At 43.9% G+C, this 17,585-nt stretch overlaps 2 protein-coding genes across 12 annotated transcripts; one reads left to right on the top strand and one right to left on the bottom strand.

Moving 5' to 3' along the window:
• Positions 1–1,103: 1,103 nt before the first annotated feature.
• Positions 1,104–9,236, bottom strand: LOC144934532 (chromobox protein homolog 1-like). Of its 5 annotated transcripts, none has more exons than XM_078860411.1 (5): positions 9,167–9,236; positions 6,930–7,080; positions 5,976–6,150; positions 5,671–5,765; positions 1,104–4,772 (listed from the first exon to the last, which is right to left on the bottom strand). In XM_078860411.1, the coding sequence occupies exons 2-5, from the start codon at positions 7,067–7,069 to the stop codon at positions 4,634–4,636; spliced, it is 549 nt and encodes a 182-aa protein (XP_078716537.1). In that variant the 5' UTR covers positions 7,070–7,080; positions 9,167–9,236; the 3' UTR covers positions 1,104–4,633. The 5 variants fall into 5 exon arrangements, with proteins under 5 accessions (XP_078716537.1, XP_078716538.1, XP_078716539.1 ...); XM_078860412.1 differs by having other exon boundaries at positions 6,930–7,074; XM_078860413.1 differs by having other exon boundaries at positions 6,930–7,142; positions 9,167–9,221.
• Positions 9,237–9,637: 401 nt separating this feature from the next.
• Positions 9,638–17,578, top strand: LOC144934530 (heterogeneous nuclear ribonucleoprotein A1-like 2). 7 transcript variants are annotated; one of them, XR_013637173.1, is made up of 12 exons: positions 9,638–9,765; positions 10,762–10,875; positions 11,003–11,149; positions 11,565–11,775; positions 11,990–12,079; positions 12,180–12,242; positions 12,335–12,394; positions 12,750–12,893; positions 13,037–13,186; positions 13,358–13,487; positions 13,858–14,836; positions 15,344–17,578. XR_013637173.1 is itself a non-coding variant. In XM_078860406.1 (11 exons), the coding sequence occupies exons 1-10, from the start codon at positions 9,754–9,756 to the stop codon at positions 13,456–13,458; spliced, it is 1,092 nt and encodes a 363-aa protein (XP_078716532.1). In that variant the 5' UTR covers positions 9,638–9,753; the 3' UTR covers positions 13,459–13,487; positions 15,344–17,578. The 7 variants fall into 7 exon arrangements, 5 of the variants coding, with proteins under 5 accessions (XP_078716532.1, XP_078716536.1, XP_078716535.1 ...); XR_013637172.1 differs by having other exon boundaries at positions 13,858–15,073; XM_078860406.1 differs by lacking the exon at positions 13,858–14,836.
• Positions 17,579–17,585: the final 7 nt, after the last annotated feature.

Raw genomic sequence — 17,585 nt, 5'->3', positions numbered from 1 at the left:
CCCAACCCCCTCCCAACCCCCCCTCCCAAACCACCCCTCCCCACCCTCCCAAACCCCTCCCCCACCCTCCCAACCCCCCCACCCTCCCAAACCCCCCCCAACCTCCCAAACCACCCCCAACCTCCCAAACCCCTCCCCCACCCTCCCAAACCCCCACCCTCCCAAACCCCTCCCCCACCCAGTCTATCACCATTGGCGGAGCGCTCGCACGTGGCCCATTGGGGCGTCACGTTGTGGGGTGGAGGGGAGGGGGTACTCGCTCGTGCGTATGCGTGGTAGGGAATGTAAAACGCCGGATCGTGTCACGTGATACTCGGCAGGAGGGGGCACGTGGTCGCACCTTCGTGACTGCCCGCCACGTGCTTTTCTTGGACTATTGTCAATCATTCAATGTCTCAGTATTTACGGCTAAAAAATCATCATGTTCATCGTGATCGTCGTCATTATTATCAGCCGTGGTCTCTCCACTGCTGGATATTGGAAAATCGGTATTTTCGTCCCCGAGTTGAAAATGTCCTGGGGTCTTGAATACAGCAGCAAAATAGCGTAAATCCTACCAGGCAGCGATTTGCATCGGCAAAGAAAGTGCGTCATGCAAAAACCCGATATGTGCGTTGTTGAAATCACTTCGCAACGATGATTCCGATAAAGTGGTTGCTATGATTGACGTCTGCACTCAGGCTACACCAGCCAATCAGCTGCCAGTAAAGTGATCGTCATGCAAAGTGCACATTTGGCCGCCACGACGCGCATCGCTTCGTGAATTTCCTGGACATCTGTGAACAAACTGGACATCTGTAAATCGGATTCCTCCAGTATAAATACAGTATTCTGATTCTGAACTTAATTCAGCCAGGCTGTGGTTGTATTATTCATGTTTGTTTACTTTATATGATTTTGCGTGCATTTATTTGTGCGAGTGTAATTGTTCCAGTATTACATTGTGTGGGGACGTCATTATACACATGCCAACAGTCTGTTAAAAGGCAATACGGGAGATATTCTTCCATATGTAATTTGAGATATATCAATTCGGTACTCAGGCCCCTGGTCACATCTGGTTTTGTTTTCTTAAATGACTGAAAACAGGTAACAAGTACGAAAACAATAACACGCTGCTTTATTGTAAACAACACAACACAAGTCTCACGATAAAACAACACCACCATGTACTGGGACTAACATCCAAGCAGGCCCCCCCCACCCTGCCCGCCCGCATATTTCTGATCTTAATGTGCAAGAAAAGTGTAGAAATATAATACAAGTTGAGCACCAAGAATCACATACAAGCGGTTGTCCCCTGCGTGTTCTTTGACGGCATGGGAATGCACTCGATGAACATCATGCACTGTGACAATGGGGCATTTCACACACACACGCACACGTGTTGCTGTCTGCAACGAGCGTGCCGACACGATTGACGACAGTACCTGCCATGCGAAAAGACTTTTGTCGACACCCAATAAACACGCAACGTTGGGTCAATGTTGGCACGTGATTGGAACAGTTCGACTAACATAGCCTCAACGTTCCATGTTTACTGGGGTAGTGGTATAAGGGGCCGTCCATAAATGACGTCACGCGATTTTGGATGATTTTCGACCCCCCCCCTCGTCACACGGCGTCACAAAGTCAGACACCCACTCATATATGACGTCAAAGCTCTGCCCCCCCCCCCACTCCAACAAAATCATATTTCAAATTTGAAAATTAAACATCCTTCAAATCGCTTTAAACTATTGTCATTGTAGTGCGTATTTAATATGCCGCTGCACTCTGATGCTGTAAGAGAAAACATTTATCAAAATGTCTATTTAACTAAGTAGAACGTGTTGTCTATATTTATTTAAAGTTGCACATTTTGATGTGACGTCACATTTCTCCCCCCCCCCGTCACACATCGTCACAAATGTCTGACCCCCCCCCTCCCCTAGGTGCGTGACGTCATTTATGGACGGCCCCCAATCCCCTATGCCAACCACGCTGCGCCACTGACGACATAAAAATTCCCTCGAAGACAATGTGCAGATGATCGAGTCAACACAGCTGTGGACGTGGGTGCTCATGTCAACATCAGTGCTACAATATCAGCATCCGCGCCGAAATTATGAGAAAGTCTGGCGTAATTATTTAGAGCTACGGACAGCATATACATAAGCATGTATAGATAGATGAACACAATATATACATCCAGAGTATGTAAACTGCACGCACATACGACACATGAAGCGTATATACTGCATAAAATATACTGATTTGGGATTAATTTCTCACTGAACTTTTTCCAGGTCGCCGTTGGAATGGAACAGGCACCGCGACTCGTTGCCACAGCCACAACGGGATGTAAAGTGTAAATGATATTCCGTTTGTGAAATATATTCTGGGTTATTGATCACGACTCATAGCATATGAAATGTAGTTTTAATACATCGCAGTATATAAATGTTACGTGCTGTATATGCAAACACCATGTATTATCGTATGTATTATGCATTAGAAGACTAAATAAGGACATGTAAACGAACAAAAGTTTAGTTAAGCAATATCTATGTCCGCGTGATACTCGAGTGCGCCGTCAGCTGTATAAACCCTGGGAACACATCTTTCCCAACCCTATCCCCTACAGGACAGCTCCGTCTCGGTGATATCGTCCTAATGATGTCCACGCAGGACGGGAATCAAGTGGAGATGTGGGAGCCAATGGGAAGTGAGGTGTTGCCCTTTTTGTGTCATCTTAGCAACTTTGACATGACGTCGACTCGAGAAGCGCACGTGAAAAGTGCCACCACGTGGATGGAGTGCCACCACGTGGATAAATGCACGCATTTAATGTCAACATCTTAAAACTGAACATCGCCAATGCTTATTCAACATTCCAATTATCATTAGCTACAGGTTAACTAACATAATGGGGTATGTTAGGTTACCAAGCACAGTATAAAATGGACATGTAGAATATTCTAGATTTGAAGCTTTCGTGACTGCAAGGATTCATACTCATAGGTGTTTTTTTTTCGGTAAAGTCACGTACTTTTATTAATTTTTTTTTTTACCTACGTGACTTTACCGAAAAAAAAAATCTAACATGTAGAATAGTTTAACACCATGAGAAAACTATAAAGCATGAAATTCAAACAATACGAACCATCAAATAAAGCAGTAAGGCATATTACAACCATTTAGAAAGAAGTGCACATGATTTCAATAACATACGCAGGTTGAGGATATTCTGTTCAGAAATGTGGGTTTGGACAGGACACTTCGCTCAAAGGGATGATGGGAGATCGTAAAGAATGACAGGAACAGCCAAGGGATTGAAACGCATTCATGAAAACGTCCAGAGGAAGGTAAAATCAGTTAATTACAAGATAGTTAGGGACGGCAACGGATTGGGGAGACCTTCACCTAGCAGTGGATTGAACATGGCTGATGGCTACCATTTATAAATAGATAAAAATGTTGCGGACAATCTGCATAATATAATGGAGATAAAATTCAACATTAAGGAGCTGACGAGTACAGTACTGTATATGACTAAATAAGCTTAATGAAAATAACGTAATGTATTTAACATATATGGCCAGATTCAAATGTTGATTAAATGACCCAAATACATTGCCTTGATAGAGACGTTCCTGTTGGAAATCAAGACATTGGCACATTTTCAATGTTCACCAAAAAAGTTATAGGCCAATAAATGAAACCGTGTTTCAAAGGCAATGTTCAGTATTACATATAATTTCCAGCTATCTGGCAGAACCACTTTACAACAATAATCCCTACATCAGGATAGTAATACCTATACTGTATTACAATACTGTATAACACGTATTTTTGTATCTCAAACACTAGTTAGAATATAATAGGGTTTTCCCCTTTTTTCTGGCAAAACTGAAACCTTTTTACAAGGAATCATATATGCATTAACCACAATACTTGTGGTCAAAATGCAAACAAAAAACACACTGATAATATATGCATTGTCCTTGAAACTGATTGGTCCACACCAAAGACGGCTTTTTTTTTAGCCTCGTCTCAATTGGTGCTAGACCAGAGGACGCCAAAAGGGCGTACAGCTCAAAGACAATGCACTATCAAAGTAATGCTTACCCCGAGCCCTCATTACAGTGGTAATATCAAGCAAATGTTTGACTGTAATTAGTCAGTGACAACCATTAATACATTTACTGCAAATTGTAATGCATGTTTGACACTGTTACGTCAACATATACAAATTTCTAAAAGCATTAATGTACATTGCACAAAAAATTCTAAAGTATAATGTACATTGCACACATAAAACTTAGTATTTTTTTAAACACGTACTTTTGTGTATCTAAAGCTACCAGTGAGATTTGGATGCATTTATCGTGGGGTTAAATAGAACACTGCTAACCTTGATCAAGGATAACTAAACAGTAGCATAAAAATATATTTAGTAAATGCAACGCTGTGCATAGAAACAATACCTTTGGGGGGGATCTCAAGAGTCCAAGCCAAGAATTGTTTACTTCTGTACATATAACAGACGAAACTATAAAATAATACATACAAATGCGTGGCATCACGTTCTCCTCAAACCTACATCATGTTTACACAGAACGGGCTGGCATTGGATGCCTGTTCAATTCCATCATTCGTCCTTGGGCTTTTCATCCGTGTTTCCAACAGAGCTCCAGGTGAGCCGCTCTTCGTAGAAGGAAATTACCACCTGAGGGCATTTGAGATTGGCCTCTTTGGCTGGAACGAGGTCTGCCTCCTCGCAGCCCTTCCTGTGTAGCAAAACACAGCAATATCCGCTTGTAAGGAGTCAGTCGAAAGAAGACATACATCAAGCATCGTCAGCGAAGGAGCGTTGCGCCAAATGTGACTTCCTGCGACAGCATTCGCCTAAACTGCTTTCGCGGCCATGCCAGTTGTTCGAGTGATTTGTTTGACCCACGCATTGCGGGGGCGATCATGGGGGTGGTGCCATTCTTTATATGGTCGCAGTCCACTATGAAGAGGTTTGAGGTTAATTACAATACTTATCGAAATTTGGTGAAGTGTTCATTTTAACGAAGGAAATGTTACAGGAATAAAATTCCGAAACACAACCGTGTGTGTACACCTAGAGGGATTGTTAAAGGTGGACCGGAATGAAAATTATGAGAAAGAAAATGGTGAGCGAGAGCAAGAGCTTTAGGAAAACTTAATTTCTGAAAAGTAACATTAATGTCCATAAAGGCAAAAGTCGTCAGTCTTTACATTTTACCTGCTGTGACATGATCGGAAAACATGGAGATCGACAAAAAATATATTAATTTTTGTATAATCCACGTTTCCTTTATTCTTTCAATGTAGTTCAAAACATGCACCTCTCCATGCGCCTTGCTTACATTTCAGCTTTTGTTCTATCAGACTTACTGTGAATAAAAGTGGGCTTTGGCAGGACACATACCAATAAGGGATGCTGGCTGATAGGGGCGACTGGTGGCCGAATCACAACCAAACGAACGAATACACCCATGAAGATGACCATCATGGAGAAGAATGATATGAGCGCATGTAGGAATAAGATTGATTTTGGAATCACAAGATTGGCGGTGGTGACGGCATTGGCGATTGCAGAATGTGCAGCCCGATGACAATACAACCCCTTTTCATTTACAAATTCAACAAAAATCTTACCACTTCATTAAGAACATGAGCTCGCCACTGGAGTCTGTTGCACCAATAATTTTCTCTGGCTCCAGACCTCGAACAAAGCCCTTCGTCTTGTTATCCTAGATAGAGAAGCATATGATACACAAGATGACCTGGTCTACCCTGATCTAAACACAATGAGTGTCAATACTCTTTAATACTTGATGGCTATTGCACGTCCCATTTTTGTTTTGCTCCAGGGCAAACTTATGAGCACGGACAATGTTAACCGTGGGGCAACGCTCCTGCATTTTATAAACACGGCGCAACTTCGGGGGGCAGAAACTAACATCTGCCTGGTGTTTCTTGGCCTGGACATCGCCATCGTCCTCTCTACTGGCCGCTTTCCGCTTGCCGTTGTTGCCCTCGGCGGACACCTCGCACGCTTGCCGCTGCCTTTCCAGAAACTGGTTGATGAGCTCTGGACAGTCGAGGTTGTCTTCTGGCTCCCACGTATTCTCCTCACTGTGAAACAAGTGCTCAACAAGGTCATGGACATTTCGGGGAATGTTGCTTGTTGCAGCAATATGTCATGTTTAGAATAAAATATCTCCAATAAGGTTTATGACCAGGTAAAAGTTCACTATACGTAACAAATCATAACAGGATCATAAAAATATCATACAGTTGCGGCGCAAATAGAAAGCTGGCTTGATAATGAAAAGCAACTTACCAACGTGCCAAATATGAAAGCTTTTAATCAGTGTATATTACCTGCTATGACACATGGGTGAGAATCACGAAAATTAATCAAGAAAATTGGACAAAAATGCACAATGAAGCATGCTTGGAAATACACTGCGAGAGAAACAGGAACACATGGATAAGACAACAAGCAAAAGTTAGACACATTTGCGTGGATAGAATATGCTGCTCAAGGAATGATAGCAAATGGTCAAGACTGGCAATGGAGTAGCAAACAATAAAGAAAGTGCGCCTTAGAGTATGTCCACTGTGAAGAGCTATGAAATTGGCTCCTGCGCAGATACTGGGTGGATTGTTACATCGTAGGCCGTGAGAGATGGAGATAGCTTGGGAAAGCCTGCAGTGAATTGTCCATGGACGTTGATAGCCATTTGAAACTTCCATAATACATCTGAAACTTCAATTTCATCTGAAACTTAACAGTCATTACAGGGAGATCTTAATCTTGATGTCCACACGATAAAACACACTTAGAAAATGTTTCCTTGTGAGGAGATGGAGACTTTTGGGGTTCAGCTCCCCACCGATGATGAACTCACTCTGTGAACCCCTTCCACTTGAGTAGGTACTCCACCTTGCCTTTCATCACGCGTCTGTCCAGCACCTTCTCCACCACATACTCCTCCTCGGGCTTCTCCTCTTCCGCCACAGGCTTCTTCTTGTTCTGCTTCTTCCCCATCCTCCCTGTGGCTTTGAGTGAGTGCGAGTACACATGCGTGAAAACGTGCGCGTATGTGCATATATGCACATAGCTGTGTAGGAGTCAGCATATGCAGAAATTAATTTCAGCACTATCCGGACAATATACCCGCATACGATAGAAACTGCACTACAATCGGTAAACCTCACGCTACGCCTGTGGCTACTGGACACGTCCCTATACCTAGTGAACCAGGGAATTCGGGAAAAATTGAGTGAGCAATTAGGCCCTGGTTTTATATGATCGCAACAGAATTTGTGTCCTGCAACTTCAGTTGCTAATAGGTCTATGCTCGTTGTCTTTAGCAACTCGCACTAACCAGCATTACGAAGTATCATCCAAATAAATCAAGAAGACCCGCAGGGAAGGCCCTTATGCATCAGTAGATTGACAAGTGCCGTACATGTACATTAGTACAGTACCATTAATGTTGGTGCGCACTTGCCCTCTGCTGCCAGAAGTGTAACTCCGAACCAATTCATGCGACATCCCGGTTCATTCATGCTTTTCTTCCGAGATGGGAAAGCATTTGTGGGTTGATTTCCTCCCGAGGCAAATAAAAGTCACCGTGCGAAATTTTCATCTTAACTCTCATCATGTTGCTGGTGCACGCAGACGCATACACGTGCGGGGAAACTGCATTGTAACCGTGAATTATAGCACGCACTGAAATACAGTGTGGCACTGTGCATAACAAGCAATGCAGAGCTTTCTCACACTTAATGCACAGATGTGCACCACTGCAGTCCATAATCCGGTGTCCGACGCTGTAGCTGTTAAAATATAGGTACGTGCATAGAATCCACATGAACATTCATCGCTGCGTGGTCGCGAGAGCCACTATGTGACCACTTTGTGAAGTCAACAACAGATGGTGTGTGGTCGTTCGAGCCATGGGTTCAACATACGTACAGTAACACGTGTGCACGCTCCAGACCCTTTCGCACAATCCACTGCTGGAGGTATTCCCCACACGCCGTGCGGGTCGTGGGGGTTTATGATCATTATTTAAGCCATACTTCAAGTGCAGATTTGCTCAAGGTGGGAAGCGTGTTAAGTCACGGCGGAATCTGCACCAATGTTCTCGGGACATTGCGGTAAACGAGCGCCTCTCCAAAATTGACTTTTTCACAAATCATTTTTACAATTATGCCGATGATTGTGTGTGTGTATGTGAAAACGAGACAGAAGCTGCCTCCAAAACTTGCCAACAGATGCCGATTCTGTCAGACGTGGCGGCGATTCGTCCCACACCCCCTTCTCATCACCCCCCCGGGCTCACCACAGACAAACACCGTTACAAGCAGCGGCAAATACCGCTCGCTACTGCTGCTACTACTGCTGCTACTACTGAGCCTGCTGCTGCTGCTATTGCTACTACTGCTGCTGCTCAACCTGCTGTTGTAGCTACTGCTACTACTGTTACTCAGCCTGCTGTTGTTGCTGCTACTACTGCTGTTGCTGCTGCTACTGCTACTACTGCTGCTCAGTCTGCTGCTGTTGCTGCTGGTCAGCCTGCTACTGCTCAGCCTGCTGTTGCTGCTGCTACTCAGCCTACTGCTGCTGCTACTGCTCAGCCTGCTGCTACTGCTGCTACTCAGCCTACTGCTGCTGCTGCTGCTACTACTGCTGCTACTGTTGCTACTCAGCCTGCTGTTGTTGCTGCTGCTACTACTGCTGCTACTGCTCAGCCTGCTGTTGTTGCTGCTACTGCTGCTGATCAGTCTGCTGCTACTGCTGCTGATCAACCTGCTGCTACTGCTGCTGTTGCTACTCCGCCTACTGCTGCTACTACTGCTGCTGCTGATCAGCCTGCTGCTACTGCTTAGCCTGCTGTTGTTGCTGCTGCTGCTACTGCTGCTGCTCAGCCTGCTGCTATTGCTGTTGCTGCTACTGCAGACATAACAAGGCACCGGCGGCACTAACTTCGCATCACAATTTGTCGTGACTGACGCTTGCGCGGCCCGAGGCAATACGGCTAAGCGTGAGAGAGAGAGAGCGAGCGAGTGTCTGTCGCGCCGCCGGTACCGTTGTGGTCTGGCCGTAGGAGTTTAACGTGGAGGGAGGCATCGTTACCGTGCACACGCGCCCAGCGGAGACGGATCGGCGCTGCAAAGTCTGAGGGTCGGGAGGGGGGGGGAGGGGGAATGGGTGGGGGGAAACGCCGCTTCCGCCGGATGTGACGTTACAAAACGGAAACCCAACCCCCCTCTCTAGAATTTAAAACAAAAAATAAATATTTTTTAAAAAATTATTTCTGTGGATTTCACACCTGATGACGATTGCTTGTGTTGCAGTCGAAACGTCGTGAGAATTTTTATTGTTTTATATTAATATTATTTTATTATTTCCCTTCTACGTGACTTTACCGAAAGAACCAAGCATATAAAAATTGTTATATATTTAACGGCTGTTTCTTTTAGTTCATGCGTCACTGAGGCGAACAATTTTGAAAAGATCGCGATCACTTTAAAACGGAGGTTTTTAAAAAAAAGATTAGAGGTGGGGTGGGGGGGACCGGGGGGGGGGTTTGGGTGGAAATAAATAAATTAGTGGGCCGCGACCGGCGTGCACCGCGCGCTGCAAATATATAAGGACGGCGTCCATTTTAGCTCCACGCATTCGGAGGTGGAATTTCTCATTCGAAGGTCGTCGTTTCAGTGATGCCAATGGATGTGAGTACAAATATGTCGCCACGTCTTTCGCGGCCGCCTCGGTTATTTTTTCCGACGGTCGGCGAATCCCCCCCCTCCTTTCCGCGCGTGTACGTTGCGCAAAATGCGTCGGGGGTTTTTGTTTTGTGTTTTTTAGTCAATGCGTAGGGGCCGCGCGTCCAACATGGCGCCCGGGCTGCACAATGAGGGGGGGGGTCCACCACGAGGGAAGGGAGCGTGGATGACGAAGCGATATTTAATTACACATTTTTAAGCTTAAAGACCTCCGTTAAAATGGTGTCGACTAATAGGTTGCGTGTAGTGGTTAGCGTTTTGGGGGGGAAACTGCTTTTATTTTTTTATAAACAAAGATTGAAGCGATGAAAGGGCGCGCGCGTGTTGAGGCCTCGCACGTAATGGCGGGAGTGGAGCCTGCGGTGTCGACGCGATGGGGCCGAGCGGTTTCGTTTGGCGCGCGTTTTTTTCTCTACAAAATTGTTAACGCGGTCGTCTTTTGTATCGAAATTAGCGCCACGCGCAGTGATATTTTGTATATGTTGTGCCTGTTCGGATATTTGTGTGCAGATTTTTTTTTCAAGTCTTTTCGCGAATATTTTCGTATCGGCTGCGTGGTTTTTTTGCAATGAAAGGATTGTGGTCGGCACTTGTAATTTAATTTGCACGTTTAAAAAATTATAGGTAAAAACAATTTCATTCATTACTACTTAAAAAAATTTACTGTTAACAATATTAGTCTTGTATACCGTTTTGTGGTTGCGCATTTTTTTTATTTTACCCGCATCGCTTGCCGCAAAAAATAAATCGTGAGCACGGAGCAGGAAATGAGCATTAGAAGGGACATTTAGGAAGTCAAAACAGCGGACGCCATTGTCCTGCTTGTAAAACTATATATACCTAACGAGCCTCTGTAAATAACAATAGATGTGTTAGTGCTGTATGGGTTATTTTGTAAACTATCTAAAATAGTTACCGGATTTACGCCCTTGTCTTCCACAGCACAACGGAGATGAACAACAGCGCAAGCTGTTTATCGGTGGCCTCAGCTTCGAGACCACGGAGGACAGCATGCGGAAGCATTTCGAACAATGGGGCACCCTCACAGACTGCGTGGTGCGTATGATGTTTTACACGCATACAACACCGAGCCGCGCAATGATAATAGTGTGCACACCCTAATCTGAGAACGTTTGTTTAACGAGTAGGTGTCACGTTTGCCCCCTCCCCCCCCGGTATACAGGTGATGAGGGATCCGCACACAAAGCGGTCACGTGGCTTTGGGTTCGTCACCTACACGTGTCCCGAGGAGGTGGACGCCGCCATGGACGCAAGACCCCACCACCTGGACAACCGCGTGGTGGAAGCCAAACGTGCCATCTCTCGCGAGGTTTGTCCCTGAGACCTCGGTGGTCCCACGATTGTCTTGAGTACCGGATGATCGTGAACATGACTCTCAAAAATGGGTGTCTGTGAACATGGGCGTCTGTGAAAAGGTGCTTCATAGCTCATCGGATTTCTTCGGGATGGAAATTTTCAGATTCTGAACATTTCTCCTACCATGCTATACCACCACCACCATTGGCTGCTAAGAAAAAAGTAAAGTGATCGTAAGATATCCTTGGCATATCCATATATGTATCACACTGGAATATCTTTTTAGTGGAATTCCCCACGTATTTTGTTTACCACGTAAACCGTGCGTGCGATTTGCCTGGCTTGGGAGGGGGGGGGGGCTTTGTTGGGGACTCGTCGAGGTGGCTGCCCATTCGGATGTTTGCCAGTCACCTCTGTGCTGTGCACAGGACTCCCTAAAGCCGGGAGCACACCTCAAGGTTAAGAAGATCTTTGTTGGAGGAATTCGCGACGACACGGACGAGCAGCACCTGCGCGAGTACTTCCAGGTGTACGGTGATGTGGAGGCAGCGGAGGTGATGGAGGATCGTTCGACCGGCAAGAAGAGGGGATTTGGCTTCGTTACGTTTTCTGATCACGACACTGTGGACAAGGTCATCGGTGAGTGGCTCTAACTTCACAAAGCTCCAGGCGTACACAATTGTCGCGTTATGGTAACATTTTACACGTTGGCTAGGTGCATTATGAAGATTGGTATGTAATCTAAACTTGTTTTGTAAAGGCACCCGTTGTGGAATTTAACGTTCATTAAATACTAATTACATGTTGAAGCCCTCCTTGAATGTTCTATCGAATGTTCTATCGTCTCCCACAGTGCAAAAGTACCACACCATCAATGGTCACAAGGCAGAAGTGCGGAAGGCACTTTCAAAGCAAGAGATGAACTCCAGTGGAGGCCCCAGAGGTACGGCATTTGCACTCGCAAACATTCTAAATTATTGGAACATCGATTTAGGACAGTGCTTTGTGTGGTCATAGATTAACTGTTCACCTTACATTTGCAGGTGGAAGCCGTGGAGGGAGAGGAAGCTATGGAAGCCGGGGTGGTGGCGGTGGCGGTTATGGAGGTGGGTATTTTGTGGAATGCATTTTCATATTTAGGCCAATGGTATTTTTGTAAAATGAATAGTTTTTTTAACTTGAGCAACTTTCGTTTTAGGTGGCTATGGCGGTGGTGGATACGGGGGCGATGGCTACAATGGATATGGTGGTGGTGGAGGTAAGTGATCCATAAGTGTTTGCATCATGTTAAGTTGAGGTTGCAAATCTACCAAGTTTTTGTATGATATTCTTTGGGTCTTTCGAAAATGACAAACTACGTCATCCTCCTGCAATCACGAAAGCTGTCTAGATTTTTTTGTTATGGTGTTTATACAGGTTTTTGAATATTTAATAGGCATGTAAAGAATCTACCATGTTTTTTCGATCGTGGCTGTGATGACTTGAGAATGTAGCACTTTGGGTTTGCAAGGTTTACATAACCTATTGCACCCCATGCAATGAAAATAATTATTGCTTGATTTGAAGTGAGAAAATATTGATGCAATTTACATGCCTAATATTTGAATATGCAGGTGGGTATGGTGGTGGTGGAGGAGGGTACAGTGACCGTGGAGGCTCCTATGGAGGCTATGGCAATCAGGGAGGTGGATACGGAGGTGGTGGCGGAGGAGGGTACGACAACTATGGAGGTGGCTCTAGCTACGGTGGTGGTGGTGGTAAGTGCTGCTCATAGAGCAAGTTGGGTCATTTGTGTTATTCCTTAAAAATGTTTACTTCTAATACATCTTTCATTCGTTTGATTTATGCAATGCCTTCACTTTGTTAAACACATTCTAATTTGGGCTTTGTTTTACTTTAGCAGGTAATTACGGCGGTAGCAGTGGGGGGGGTTATGGTGGTGGAGGCGGTGGGGACTTTGGCAATTACAATCAGCAGCAATCAAGCTATGGTCCCATGAAGTCGGGTGGTGGCAGCTATGGAGGAAGGAACTCGAGTGGACCATATGGTGGTAAGTTTTAAGGCTTTGCTTTAGTTCTGTTTCATGAAAGTCTTGCAATCCACTGATTGTCTACACTTTAAAAATGTAATGCTTGGTACACTTACATTTTTACCCTTGCCCTCAAAATTGGCACGACTATTGGTTTTGTGACAGTAATTGATTGTACTGACCCCCGTGAAGGTGGATACGGTTCAGGTGGTGGCAGCAGTGGTGGAAGCGGTGGCGGCGGTTATGGTGGTGGTGGTGGCAGCGGTGGTGGAGGAGGACGGGGCCGATACTAAGTGATCATGGCCATGAAGGAAATCCAAAGGTGAGGGTGGCTTTATAATGCTATTCGCACACAATTGACAATTCACACAATTGATTATTTGATAACATTCAAAAATATTTTATATTATGGCTTTTACAATAAGGTATTTAATGTATTGGCTTGCTACAGTTTTTAAAGATCTTTAGATTGATTTCATGTGCTGCAGGCACAACTTGAATCATTTTGCTTAATTTATAAAGTATTAGTACAATTATTTCAAACTGTTTACATAAGTTTCCTTTTGACGCAATATTTAGTGCACAGCTCTGCAAGCAATACATAGCCTGGTATAATGTTATTCACTTGTTATTCTTCATAGTGTTTTTGACAGCTGTACGTATGTCTACTGTTCTATTCCCACATCCAACAGGCCAGTGTTTTAGCCAGGAAGAGCCGAGGTTGACAGGACAGCCTCAGATATGTGGGCTCAGCAGAATCAGCACAGTGCCCCAGAGACTGCTGAGTGCAGGCGGGCGCAAGCCCTGTAGCCTGTCCCCTTAGCACCTGTACATTGAGTGAACCTGTATGTGACCTGAGTATCTGTGCCTTTGTGATTTTATGGCTATGTAGATGTGACGTGCGTTGTAGAAGCTGTTTGATTAAAGGAAAACTGTACTTTTTTTTGAGCATTCCACATTTATGAATAGTGGTCAAACTTTGTGTATTATTTCTCTTTTTAAGCATTTTGTACCTTTTTAATACTGTACATTGACTGTGCTTATTTAATTTAGTCTGGCAGTAATCACGATTTAGATATTTGCACTTTGTGCAGCGGTCATTAAATTTTTTTTGCTTTGAAGTGTTTTAGGTTTCTGAATCTTATTTGGAAAATATGAACGTTTGTGTCCTGGTGAACTGTATACATCGAAAAGTGCATCCAAATTTAAACGTATTTGCAAAACTTTGTTATCTTGGACTAAGTTATGGAGTTATTTTGTAAACATTACATAAAGTCTGTTGGGCCTACACATGGTGTACATTGTTTTTAAATACATTGTCTAACGTCTTCAATGGTTATGGCTACAATACAGCAGCCTTGCTTTAATGGCAATAAGGTTACCATGTCAATCATGACATTTTAAGTGTTAAGTGGTGCAAGGCTTTTTAATAAGCTTTATTATCACTTGCTGAAGCGAGTTGAAGCCACTGTACATCTGCAATCTTACCACATGGCCACAATCTGTAGAAGCCTTTCAAGCAGCCCCCCATGCAGCGAAGGTGGATAAGAGCATCGATCAACTTAAAAGCAGCAGCTTTTGCCCAAGCCCTCAGCTTCAGCCAAGACTTACCAAGCCATCAGCTTCAGCTTCCCAAGCATCGAATTACTTTCCAGCGTTTTTGCATTAAAGGTGATTTTTTTCTATATGAACATGCCAACATCCAAGGAGTTACAAAGGAGAAAGCACCAGCTAGGAGAACGTGTAAAGGAGAGGCTTGCTGAGAAGACCCTTTACCGCTACCTTGGCTAGCTACCAGCTGCTAACTGCTAGCTACATGGGGCCAGCTCAGGTAGCGGTGTGGACCAAACATTATCTGGATGTAGAAGCCTGACGCACCCTGTAGGACAGATACCAAGCGGTATGTAGGTAAGACCATTTACTCGGTATTGTGCAATCCTACAATTTACAATATTCTAGTATATTAGCTTTTGATGTTTTATATTTGTTAAGAATTGGGTGATTCCCAGTTTATTGCGGCAAGATTTTCACTTAAGTGCGTTTTTTAAAGCCTTATGGGGTAGGGTAGTTAATTGTGTAAAGTTTACACATTGGTTTTTACATGCACCTGGAACATTTATGATAGACATTTATGGAAAGTGTATTTTTTTGTTTTTTACAAATGTAATATCTTTGCAGGTGTGGAGGGTGGTGACTGGGTTTGACATGCAGGTAAGTATTGACTGACCTGGGAGTGGCGGTGAAAGGTATGGTATGTAGTATTAAAAAGAGTCGAGCTTGTTTTTTTGTGGCGCCTGGCCTGCAGTTTGTCAATTCCTTTTGAGGTCAAACCGGTTTAGCGAGGCTGTAAGGTGTGGTAGGCTTGGTATGGTGCAGAAGCTAGGTTCGGTTGTGCAAGAATTGCACTTTAGAACTTGGTGTACAGTAGGTCATTGAAGCGGGCAGTGACATCGTGTGGAGAGGAAGGTATCACTAGCTGTATTAGCTCTGCCGAACAAGCTATCTGGTTTTCCATTTTGTGCAATTGACTGGGTATGCAGATTTCAAGTCCTGTATTAAACTAAGGACCGGCACCATTGGAACCTAATTTTCAAGTAAAAATATGATAATTGGTTTTTTACCCCTCTGGCAACAAAACTGACAGCTTTTTTACAAGGAGACATGTTTACATAGACCACAATACTTGCAGTCATAATGCAAACAAAAAACACTTATGGTGCATTGTCTTTGAGTTGTGGCCCTTTTGTGTCATCTGGTCCAACCCATGTGAGACTAGGCTCTAAGGAAAGCTGTCTCGGGTGTGGACCAATCAACTTCAAGGACTGCACATCAGAGTTATGTGTTTTGTTTGCATTGTGACTGCAGGTATTGTGGTATATGTAAACATGACTCCTTGTAAAAAAGGTGTCCGTTTTGTTGCCAGAGAGAAAGGTAAAAAACCAATTATAAGGACTGGCAGTTTGAAGATATGGGTGTAAACTTCCATTGATGGATATTGAGTGCAGTAGCTAGTTTTACATGGATGTTGAAGTGTGGTTTCTGCAGAGGTGTAAGATTGCAGGATCAATGAAGTCTTAAGGTTGTGTGGTTTAGGTAAATATAAGGATGTCTGAATTGGTCAAAATGGACCATAGTGTAGTGCAGGGGTCGGCAACCTACGGCTCCGGAGCCGCATGCGGCTCTTTACGGGCTGCTTCTTGACGATATGTACGTATGTACATAGATGCATTGCGGCCTTTGAAATACTGAATTTTGTACCGAATTGGAAAGAAATGGCTCTTGTTATTTTGGTTGCCGACCCCTGGTGTAGTGCAACGTTCTGGGTAATTTCTTTTTAGAACGAGTTAAATTTCCAGTTCTATACCAGGTGTTTGCCACTTAGTAAAGTTTATATTGGGATAACATTGCTTAAGTGTAGAAATGCAGCCAATCACTGCTCCATTGGTGATTTCAAATGGTTGTGGCCTAATGTTTTATAAATGCGCTGTGCTGGAGTTAAGAAATCACAAGCCGGTTTTGGTGCAAACGGTTTCACCCCTTGGCAGCTAAGATGGCTTCTAACTTGAAACTTGCATAACTGACCAATGGTATGACAAGTGGGAAAACTGGGTCGTGACTTTTTGCAGTGTCATGTTGCTGTTTTAGGAAAGACGTTTGAAAACTTTCTCCCATCAGGATTTCTAACTTCAAGATTGTACATTTTGGTGGCCATTTTGCCAAGTGAGTTACATTTTCTGAGTTGGCATGTAATCTTAGTCGAGCTATTTCATTTGAGTTGAACCTTTTGTACATTGTAAGAATAACGTTATTTTAGGATCAATTTGGCTACCAAATGGCATTTTACTGATGTATAAAGCTATTTTGCACGTTCTGGCCTTTATGTTTACAGATACCATGTATCCACAAATGGAGTGGTTTATCGTGAGTGCTGGCTGCGATTTTTAGATTTCAGGTGGTCATCTATTGGCTGCCATAGTTGTCATTCAGACTATTGGCAATGTACTTTTCCCCCAATACAGGTCGAATGTAAAGTAATGGTTGTGGTAAATGAATGCACTTGAGGCCCATGCCAAAATCAAAGATGGTCACAATTGAAAATGGCTGCCAGAAATTAACCTTTTTGATATAAAGTTAATTGGCAATATATCCTTATCGAGGATGCTTATAAACAGTTTGGAATGTTAGGGGACTTTCATTGTTGGACAGCTCATTGCCGTTGGATTCTAAGTTTTCTAGGGCAGGGACAAGTTTTCGGTTTGGGGTATTGTGTAGTGTTTACTAACGTTTAAGGCAGCTTTCCATGATAAAGCAGCTTAACTTCTTCCAAGCGTTAAGGTTTCAAAGCATTCAGAATCTACATTTTTGGGATTTCAAGTCTTGTATTTATTTTGAAATAAACTTAAACCTTCAAAATGGTGTT

Source organism: Lampetra fluviatilis, chromosome 10 (assembly GCF_964198595.1).
Source record: "Lampetra fluviatilis chromosome 10, kcLamFluv1.1, whole genome shotgun sequence".
Taxonomy (NCBI): domain Eukaryota; kingdom Metazoa; phylum Chordata; class Hyperoartia; order Petromyzontiformes; family Petromyzontidae; genus Lampetra; species Lampetra fluviatilis.
The sequence above is the reverse complement of the archived record's forward strand: the minus strand, read 5'-3'. Positions and strand labels throughout refer to the sequence as shown.